General features: G+C 56.7%; 3 protein-coding genes across 3 annotated transcripts; 1 reads left to right on the forward strand and 2 right to left on the reverse strand.

Annotated features, from left to right (window-relative positions):
* Window positions 1-3,703: 3,703 nt before the first annotated feature.
* Window positions 3,704-6,301, reverse strand: CD320 (CD320 molecule). The gene is given in 5 exon segments (XM_059831659.1): window positions 3,704-4,155; window positions 4,158-4,285; window positions 4,641-4,718; window positions 5,731-5,940; window positions 6,199-6,301. Coding segments are annotated over 5 exon segments (645 nt in total). The 3' UTR covers window positions 3,704-4,029.
* Window positions 6,302-7,336: 1,035 nt separating this feature from the next.
* Window positions 7,337-8,856, reverse strand: NDUFA7 (NADH:ubiquinone oxidoreductase subunit A7). The gene is made up of 4 exons (XM_059831874.1): window positions 8,791-8,856; window positions 8,583-8,632; window positions 8,342-8,491; window positions 7,337-7,593 (listed from the first exon to the last, which is right to left on the reverse strand). Exons 1-4 carry the CDS (start codon window positions 8,839-8,841, stop codon window positions 7,497-7,499), a joined length of 348 nt encoding a protein of 115 aa, XP_059687857.1. The 5' UTR covers window positions 8,842-8,856; the 3' UTR covers window positions 7,337-7,496.
* Window positions 8,857-8,960: 104 nt separating this feature from the next.
* Window positions 8,961-9,598, forward strand: RPS28 (ribosomal protein S28). Its single transcript, XM_059831711.1, has 4 exons — window positions 8,961-9,013; window positions 9,106-9,153; window positions 9,240-9,366; window positions 9,480-9,598. The coding sequence occupies exons 1-3, from the start codon at window positions 8,975-8,977 to the stop codon at window positions 9,360-9,362; spliced, it is 210 nt and encodes a 69-aa protein (XP_059687694.1). The 5' UTR covers window positions 8,961-8,974; the 3' UTR covers window positions 9,363-9,366; window positions 9,480-9,598.
* Window positions 9,599-10,071: the final 473 nt, after the last annotated feature.

The following is a 10,071-nucleotide window of genomic DNA, read 5'->3' on the forward strand; positions in this document are numbered from 1 at the left end:
GACTGGGACAAGTGCTGTGAGCTCAGAGGAGCAGTGGCGACCTGCTGCCCAAGGCGCACTGGCCATGTCATGGTGCCACGTGGCACCTGCCAGGTTCCCAAAGCCGATTGCTTATCAGATTGCGGTTTGCATCGTCGGAGTCGGAGGCAGCTAAGTGTCCGCTCCTTAAGACAATAATGAGATTGAAGCACTAGCCCTTTATGTAAGGAACTATTTCCAGCTCTGCACATCTTTTCCCTTATTTTCTTCTTATTAGCTGTTTGCGTTTGCCACATGCTACCCTGTTTCCACGGAGGGCATCCACGATAGCAAGTTGAAAAAAGAGCATGAACTTACCTTGATTTAACCCTGAAAGACCTCCCTTGCCAGGCACAGAAAGGTGCAGACACGCAGGATTTGTGTCAGCTTTGTACCCCCATAACAGATGCTGCTCTTGGCACCAGTCATTCATTACGCACACGAGCGCTAATGCAGCTGCCCCTGCTCCATCAGCTGTCGTAGCCCAGAGAAAGGAAATGGTTGTGACCTCCCAGCTCATCCCTCAAAAACCCACAGCGCGGAGTTACAGGGGGAGGGGAAGGAAGCCGCTCACCCTCCACGCAGTGCCCGAGCAGATCCCCAAGGTGACAGGTTGCTCCTGCACTGCTGCCCTGTGCCACCCGCTCATTCCACCGGCCTTCAGCCCCATTACTCCCACAAGCAGGGGCAGGAACATGGAATGGGACACTGGAAATGCAAATATCAGTAAAAGTTACCCTGAACTGTAGGAATCAAAAAGGAAGAAATAATCCTTTGGGTTTGCAAGTAAAAGGGGAACCAAAATTAAATGGGCCGATCTTTGATGTCTGACCCTGAAACACAACCCTACCTTAGCATGTAAAACATCACATTGATTTCCATGAACTGATCTAATTAAATATAGAGACCTGGAGCACAAAGCTGCACCTAGGCTGAAAAGCAGCTCAGACTCCACTACAATTGAAGTCTCTGAGCCTGGGAATTAGAACAACAAAAATGCTTCTGGCACCAGACAGAGGAAGGGAAATTGCTGCCATAAACACAGCCCCAAGTTTTGGCACAAGACAGATAAAAATGTGTTTGTTTCAACCCTGAAACACTCAGCTCAGGGGTCAGTAGGCAAAACCTGCATGATCTCGCAGTGGGAAGAGGCTGCGACTGCAGAGTTTACCCACCAGCCTTGCTTCCCCATCGCACAGAGCAAGGGGCTCTGCCCCACGTAACAGAACAGCACGTCTCAGCTCAGCAGCTCGAACGGGGAGGATGACCTGGGACAGGCTGGTGACAGCTGACCTCTGCCTCATGGCCCTGGCAGCACAAGCACTGCTATCATCAGCCCTAGCTCAGCCCTGTCCTGCTGGGGTTTCTGAAGCACCTTCCTGCTCTGCTGGGCACCCCACTCCTTTCACTTGCTCTAAGATGAGGGCACAAGTTCCCGTGGTCTTGAGTTTTTCGCCTTGTCCTTGGCTAAGCTTTCCACTTGCCATCTATTCTGCAGTAGCACCCCTGGTGCCAGCAGTTTCTCTTGTCTCCACCAGCTCCATTCACTCTGCTCTCTGTATTTCATTTTCTCTGTGACACCTGATGCGTGTTGGAGTCACTTCAGTCCCAGGCAGGTACAGCAGCACTTGCTTTCCCCCTCTGCCCATGCCAGCCCACCCATCACGAGTCCTCTTTCCCACAATGTGACAATCTAAAGGTGATGCAGCCCTTGGCCTCCCGACTACAGAATTCAAGGAAACGCACAAATCCAAGACAAACAAAGAATCCAGAACTCATTAGTTTCACGTTCTTTATTCTCCTGTGTCATTCAGCAACAGCTATCTCCATTTGTCCCTGTGGAAACAGCAGGAAGGTTGCGTGCACCCTTGCAAATGACCTCCTGGTATTAAAAATAGCAGTGCCGGAATAACTCAGTACTCCATACCACATATAGAAGTTTCTCCCATGCGGTACAGCAGCACACTCACACACTATCCAGGAGTGGAAGAATCCTGCTCTAAAGCTGATGACTGGTGTCTGCTCGGCAAGCCAAGTTCTCACCTTTAAGGGACAGAGATCAGCAGCCAGAGCAGCAGCTTTCTATCTTTTGTGCACTTAGTGAACACTTGTGCAGGGAGTACGTGGTCAACACTGAACTAGAAGCACTGGTCCGTGATCCCTGCGCCCCACTGCCAGTTCTGAGAAGTGTACAGCACTGAGCTGTTGGAAAGAGCTACACATGCCACAATGCACAGACAGTGTTTGATCCAAGACACGAGTTATTTCAAGCTGAAAGGAAAAAAAAAAAAGCCAAACACTCAAAACATCACAGACACATAGAATGGTTTGGGTTGGAAGGGACCTTTAAAGATCACCTATTTCCAACCCCCCTGCCTTGGGCAGGGACATCTTCCACTAGATCAGGTTGCTCAGAGCCCCATCCAACCTGACCCTGAACACCTCCAACGATGGGGCATCCACAATTGCTCTGGGCAACCTGTTCCAGTGTCTCACCACCTTCATCGTGAAACACTTCTTCCTTATGTCCAATCTAAATCTACCCTCTTTCAATTTATAACTGTTGCCCCTTGTCCTGTCACTACAGGCCTTGGTAGAAAGCCTCTTTCCATCTTTCTTACAAGCCCCCTTTACATATTGAAAAGAGACAATAAGGTCTCCCCAGAGCCTTCTGTTCTCCAGGGATTGTCCTGACCCAGGTGCAGGACCTTGCACTTGACCTTATCAAACTTCATGAGGTTCCCATGGGCCCACTCCTCCAGCCTGAAGGTCCCTCTGGATGGCATCCCCTCCCCAACGAGTCAACTGCACCGCTCAGCTTGCTGTCATCCACAGACTTGCTGTGGGTGCACTCAATCCCACTATACGCACCCCTGATGAAGGTATTAAATAACATTGGTGCCAGTATGGACCCTTGAGGGATACCACTCATGTCAAAACAGTTTTAAGGAAGACACCATTAACAGTGTTAGAGAAGCAACATCCAGAGTTCAGCACCATGGTGGAAAGTGCAGTTCTGCAAAGGGTGGAGATCCTTGCTGCAAGGGAGTGTGTAGAGAAGCTGCTTGCCCCACACTGACTCAGGGTGGCAGCGCAGCAAAACCAGAGCAGACGGGAAGCTTTTCAACTTTCACCCCTGTGGCTGACCTGTCAGTAAGTTTCCTGTACATTGGACTGAGCAGCATCAAAACACTAGCGCAAAGACGGAGTGTATGTCTGATCTGTGCAGGGTCAGTGAGCTCCTACTGAAACAGGTGAGAAAGCCCCTATTCCCTGACAAAATCCAGGGGGAAGAACGGGGCAGGTGAAAAAAAGTCTCATGGCTGGAAGTGGAAGGAAACAGTTGAATATCACCTGTCATTTCATGGAGAATAAAACCTTTGGGTCCAAGGCCACACTGGTGAGAATCAGCATTAACAACCTCTGGAGGCAAGAACAATGAAGAAATTTCTACCACCTTTGTGAGGGGTGATTTCACAGCACCAGGGAAGATCCTGTGCTATTTCCAGAGCCAAAGTAGTCCCACAATCTAAGACCCATTTCCAAGGAGAGCATCCTCTTCTTATTCCAGTGTAACAACTCAGGTTTGAGAGCTTATGTCCAATTCAGTCAGCCTCTGCGGTGAACAGGAGGGAGACCAGGATAGTCCCATCTTATCACCTCATGGTAAAGATCCCTGTTACAAGAACAGAAAAACACCTGGTTATTGACAGTCCTTTGGGCAAAAACCTGGTTTGACTTCAGTTTGTGCGAAGTGGAGGAAAACAACCCACATCAGGAGATAAGTATCTTATCATGAGTGCTCAGTGTCCTTGGCAGCAGAGGAAGGACGGAGACCACCACATCACTCTCAAAAGAAGCCAGGATCTTCTCAGATTAGGTGTGCAACTAGCCCTGAAGTCGAGCAAGAGCCTTCATGTGTGATTGCGAGCAAGGAAGATAAGGGGAGAGTTCTGCTGCTTCCAGGCAGACTGAAACCCCAAGCATGTGGCCAACCAGCAGCAGAAACAGCTAGGAAAAGCTGCCCCCAGAGGGGAAAGCTCTAGAGGCTAGAAACACAGGGCAAGAAGGCATTTCTCCCTCATGCATACAGAGCGCATGGGGTGGAAGAAACTTACCCTTCAGGGAAATGAGCCTGTCTGGCTCTTGTCAGGCATCAGCTGTTCCCTGGATGCTTTTTCAAGACTGAAGATGTCGGATCTGCTTTTTGCTTTGGACAGGCCCCACACAGCAACAGAACCCACAGCTACCAGGATGCTCAGGAGTGCTAGAGAGGAGAGTGCGCAAGCAGAGAACCACTTGCTGTACCTGATCTGGACATCAGTACTGGGCTCTGCTGCTCAACAGCATTAGCCAACAGCTAGAGACCAGCAGCTTCCCTCAAGGATAAGGGACGGAGAGAGAGGAAGTGAGTTAGTGCCAGATTGCATGGAATGGCCTTTCTAAGGACACAGTGCGTCCAAGTCAGAGAATGATTAAGTTGTGATGTAAGGCCTCCCCTAGCCCGCCCAGCCCAGCAACAGCAGCTACTGATACAGGTCTGGAATTAACTCCATCAGAATACTCAGTTTAGAGCCCAAGACAGGACCACGACCATGTGCAGCACTCCGAGTCTCACATACCTGCAACAATTAAGATCCACATGTGGCCTTGACTCCTCGATGGCACAGAGACCCCAGGCACAGGTGTAGCTGAAGCCTCTGCGAGGAAAAGAGCAGGAAGTCCGTCAGGCTTCCAACTCACCTTATGGTCAGTATGCAAAGCAGTCTCCAGTCCAGACCTGGCTGAGTTCCCCATTCACCTCAAGAGTGCCAACAGGCCTTTTCTGAGTTAAGCAAAACCTTATCTGCAGTTACTGTGATTAGCCCACATCAGAGGGGAAAAAAGTCCTACTGGAAATGCGTAACAGGGAAAGCTGGGAAATTTCCCAGCTGTAGTTGCAGCATCCTAACCTCTCCCCGTGGCACTGGGAAGCCCCAGGTACAACCAAAATGCAGCTCATCTCCCCACCTACCAACTGAACTGGTACAGGCATCAAATCCAAACACAGTGTCTCGTGCCTGCAGTAATCCCCCTCCTCTCCACATCCACGGTGCTTTGGCTCCCAGACACCACAGAAAACCCCGGGGTAAGGGACGCTGGAATGCTTTCAAGCGCCTCAGACAGCCAACAGGGCCGTGACAAAGGAAGCTCCAGAGCATCTCGGAGCAGAGCAGCAGACACAAACGGTCCTGGGGATGCAGACACACCCTTCAGCTTGACAGATACCAGTGTCTGCTGCTCTGATCCTGCCCACAAGGCCCAGAAGTGCTTCCCCCATCCTTTTCCCTTCAGCTTGTCCGCTCCCCAGAGATCAGAGGAGCTCCGAAAGTTGGACAGAGACCCCAGAGTCTCTGGCTCGTGGGAAGGAAGCAGCCAGAACTGCACGTTCGGGAAGAAGGTACTTCAAAGGTGCTTCCCGGGGGAGCGCTGGGGTGTTGAACCGCAGCCTCCACAGGAGGAAGCTGAAGGTGGGGCTGACCCTACGGTGCTTCCTCTGCTCAAAGCAAGTTGCGATGAATGCCAACTGCCGCGGAGAGGCTACAAACGACAGAGACGAAAGGCTTCAGGCGGGTTTATCACCCCCCGAGCGCGGCCGCCCCAGACGGGGCTCCGGCGCCGCCTCCCGCGGCCTCAGCCCGCCGCGACCCGCCCCCGGCCGCACCTCCGTACCTCCGTCGCCGGTGGGCGGCACCCCCGAGCTCCGCGGCGGGGTCACCCAGGCACCGTCAGGACTCGGCTCCGCCGGGGTCGCCGTCCCGCAGCCCCACTCGTCCCCCTCGTCCTCGCAGTCGGGGTGCCCATCGCAGCGCCACTCCCGGGGGAAGCAGATGGCGCCGGGCTCGCACTGGAAGCGGCCCGGGGGGCAGGCGGACAGGGACGCTGCGGGGGCCGGACCGGGGGTGAGGAGGGGGCCGGACCGGGGGTGAGGAGGGGGCCGGACCGGCCGCCCCCCCACCCCCCGGGGCCGCTGCCCGCCGCGGCCGCCCCGCACCCCTCGCTGAGGGGAGCCCGCGCGCAGGGCGTATGAGGGCACCAGCCAATGAGAGCGAAGGGCGTGCGCGGGGAGCCAATAGGCACAACCGAGACACGGAGCGGCCGCGCGCGAACCGCGAGCCCCGGGCCCCATCCCCGGCTCACCGTTCTCTGGCGGAAGCGGCGGCAGCAGCGGCGGCAGCAGCGGGAGCGGGAGCAGTAGCGGCGGCGGCAGCAGCAGCAGCAGCAGCGCCAGCAGCCGCGCCATGCCGCCGTCCCCCACACGTGAGACCCGCCGCTGCCGCCGCGCTCCTATAAAGCCGGCCGCGCGCTGGTAGGGCGTATGCGTACGGCTATGCCCTCCACCAATGGGCTGCCCGGGCGGGCGGGGCGCAGGCGCGTGCCCTTGAGGAGGCCCCGCCCTCCCCTGGCGCCCGAGGCTCCCCCCGCGGGGGGCGGGCGGGCAGCGCCGCGGCCTCGCGTGTGCGGGGCTCTGCGGGGAACAGGCGCGGCGGCGGGGCCGGCGCTCCCTGCGAGCCGGCCGCCTCACCTCCGCCTCTCCCGGGCTTCGCCGGCGGGCAGAGGCGTCTCGCAGGGAGCCGCGGCCCTGCTCGAGCAGGGGGGTTCGCGCAGAGCCAGCGCCCAGCGCGCTCCGGCCTCAGCTGCGGCCGCCGCAGAGCCGAGCTGCGCCTGCACCCCCCTCTGCTTCTCTCCGTGGCTTTTTAGGGTCTCCCCTTGAGGCGGTGGGATAAAACTGCTCCCGGCAGGCAGCTGACTGCGCAGGGCCCAGCGTAACTACCTCGGCACCCCTGCCACGTCCTCCGGCAGCGGGGGAACAGGCGTGCCCTCCGGTTCACTGAAAGATAATCGGCGTAGCCCGCTGCGATCGCCGGGTCACCGCAGCGTGGGTCCAGCTGACCTGTTGTCATGGAGGAGACCGGGTGACAGCGCTCAGCATCTGAAAAGCGCGTAGCTGCAGCCGGGCAGGCTGGCCGGGCTATCGGGCACTTGTGGTGAGTGCCACAGGCTACTTAACTCACGTCTCTTACGGCAACATCAGAGCATCGGGTCCCTTTTTGGCTAGGGTGTGTTTTATTCAGCTCTGTCCTTAAGTGGTATCTCAGGTGTATTTTTGAGTCTCGCCTTGAAGTAGGATCACAGACAGCTTACAAATCCACTGAGCCCAAGCTCAAATGCATGGACTATATTGCTATTCCCTCAATAAAACCTTACGCCCAAAACTATATTAAAGAGTAATAATTTGGATAATTCAAACAGAACAGACAAAATGGGGGAGGAGGGATAATCACAGCGTTAAATACATTTATTAGTCACCACATCAGCAGCACTAGGACAAGTTCCATGCAGCATCGCTGTAGCTAAATCCACCGCAGGCCTCCCCGTTAGACTGCTGCTTTGTAACGAAGTGTGACCTGCACATCCAGCCTTGTCATATTTATTTCTCACAAATAGGGCTGGTCTTTTGAAATTTCCCACTTCTTAAGTGGTGGTCCTGGTGTCACCGGTTTTTTCTCAGCTGTTGTCACCGCAGAGCCTGAACTGGGGTAGAGGAAGGAAGAGAGAAGAAGAGGCTTTGATAATGCCATGAAAACCAGACTCCGATTTAATCAGGAGAACAGGTTTTATTACAGAATCATTTAAGTTAGAAGAGACCTTTACGATCGAGTCCAACCGTTAACCTAACGCCACCAAGTCCACCACTAAACCATGCCCCTACACACCATGTCTACACCTCTTTTAAATACCTCCAGGGAAGGTGACTCAACCACTGCCCTGAGCAGCCTGTTCCAGTGCTTGATAACCCTTTGGGTGAAGATATTTTTCCTAATATCCAGCCTGAACCTCCCCTGGCACAACTTGAGGCCGTTCCCTCTTGTCCTATCACTTATCACTTAGGAGAAGAGACCAACACCCACCTCACCACAACCCCCTTTCAGGTAGTTGTAGAGAGTGATGAGGTCTCCCCTCAGCCTCCTCCAGACTGAACAACCCCAGCTCCCTCAGCCGCTCCTCATCGGACTTGTGCTCCAGACCCCTCACCAGCTTTGTTGCTCGTCTTTGGATGCGCTCCAGCTAGAGGGGTTTGTTAAGCCAACTTTCAGCCACCTCATTCAAGCGCAGATACAGACACCACAAATTAGTTCAGCATTCTCCTACCAACCTGTGACATCCGATACTGCTTGTTGGAAGAGTTTTGTATTTCTGGCGTTAGTCAAACGAGGCTTAAACCCGCTCGGCTCCAAGAGCGGCAGCAGCAGAACTGTGGGAGCAACCAGGCCAGACCTACCTGCCGGCTTCTGCCCCCGCGGCGAGGGTTTTCTGCGCCGCCGCAACCACGACGGGCGGGAGAGACTCTCGGCGTCCGTCCCGGCTGCAGTAGTAGTTATTGGCGAACTTGTGACTGGGACCCACCGGGAGCCGAGGCGGCGGCTGCGTTCTAGACAGAGAACGGTTCCAGAACGTCAGTCGCGGCCGGCGAGCCTCAGCGCTCATGCCGAAACCCACAGCCGCGCCCGCCCCGCCGGCACCTCTTGGAGATCTCCGTGTAGCGCAGCGGCAGCTTGGCCTGGAGGTCCCGCTGCAAGGCAAGGCGAGAGCGTCTCACGCGATGCCGGGCGCTGCGCGCCCCCGCGGGCCGCTGCCCTGCGCCGGTGGCTCCGCGCAGCCCCCGGCGCAGGGCGGGGGGGCGCAGCGCCCGGTACGCCCGGCGGCGCTGGGGGCCGGGGCCGCCCTTACCCCCGCCAGGAAGTTGCGGAAGCGCTGGATGATGCGGGTGGCCGTCGCCATCTTGGCCGCTGTGAAGGGCAGGGAGGCGCGGGGAGTGCCGGGAGCGCGCGGGGCACGCTGGGTCTCGCGAGACTTGGCGCTATATAAAGCGGCGCGGGGTGGCACCGCCTCCTTCCTGCGCCGCGGAGCCGCCATGGACACCAGCCGCGTGCAGCCCATCAAGCTGGCCAGGGTGGGGGCGGCGGGCCGGGGGGGGCCGGGACCGGGGCCGGGGCCGGGACCGGGGCCGGGTCTGTGCGCTCACCCCCTGCTCTGTCCCCGCAGGTGACCAAGGTGCTGGGCCGGACCGGCTCCCAGGGGCAGTGCACGCAGGTGAGTGGGCCTAGGCCTGGGCCTGGGCCCGGGCCCGGGCGGGGAGCGGTGCCGCCGGGCCGGGCTAACGCCGTTCCGCCCCGCAGGTGCGTGTGGAGTTCATGGACGACACGAGCCGCTCCATCATCCGCAACGTGAAGGGGCCGGTGCGCGAGGGCGACGTCCTCACCCTGCTGGAGTCGGAGCGCGAGGCCCGGCGGCTGCGCTGAGCCGGTGAGCCCGGGACCGTCCCCGGCGCGGAGCGCGAGGCCTCCGCCGCCTCCCCGCGCTGTGGGGGCCGGCGGGGCGGCGTCTAAACCAGCGCGGCCTCCGCTGCTCTCTTGCAGGTGATGAAGCCTTACGGCCTTTACCCGAGCGGCCGGCTGGCGCCCGCCCAGCCGGGCGTGGGTCGCAGATGGAGAGGAGTGCGGCGGTTGTGTTACTGCAATAAAGGGTTTTTCCAGTAGCCCGTGCCCAGGTCTCGCTTATTGAACGCCTGAGTGCTCCGGTTTGTCTCCGTACTTACGCACCTGCCTTTTGCTGTTGGGTTCAGCAGAGGGACAGAAGCACACCCTGCTTATTACTGGGGCTATGCATAATGCCTTCATTGTAATATTACTGCATCCTTGCATTTTTATTAACTTGTCACAACAAAAATAACTCACAGTTTTGATTACAGCAACCTTAATCCTGACCTTTCTGGTAAGCGGTTTTTTTGTATGTAACTGGTGAAGTGGCACTGCTAAACTTACTGACTTCTGTGGATTCTAATTACAGCTTGAAAGTCAGGCTTTGTACCCGCTTGCAACGCAACAGCCTGCTGCTTCTGTCTTTCGGTCCTCAGTAAGCTATTCTACAAACACTGCTATAAATACTCCTACTTGCTGTCTTTGGCAGTCACCCACAGAGAGTGAGTGCTTGTCTCTCTCCCCTTAGAGG

The sequence above is a fragment of the Gavia stellata genome, chromosome 32, assembly GCF_030936135.1.
Source record: "Gavia stellata isolate bGavSte3 chromosome 32, bGavSte3.hap2, whole genome shotgun sequence".
NCBI classification, from domain to species: Eukaryota; Metazoa; Chordata; class Aves; order Gaviiformes; family Gaviidae; genus Gavia; species Gavia stellata.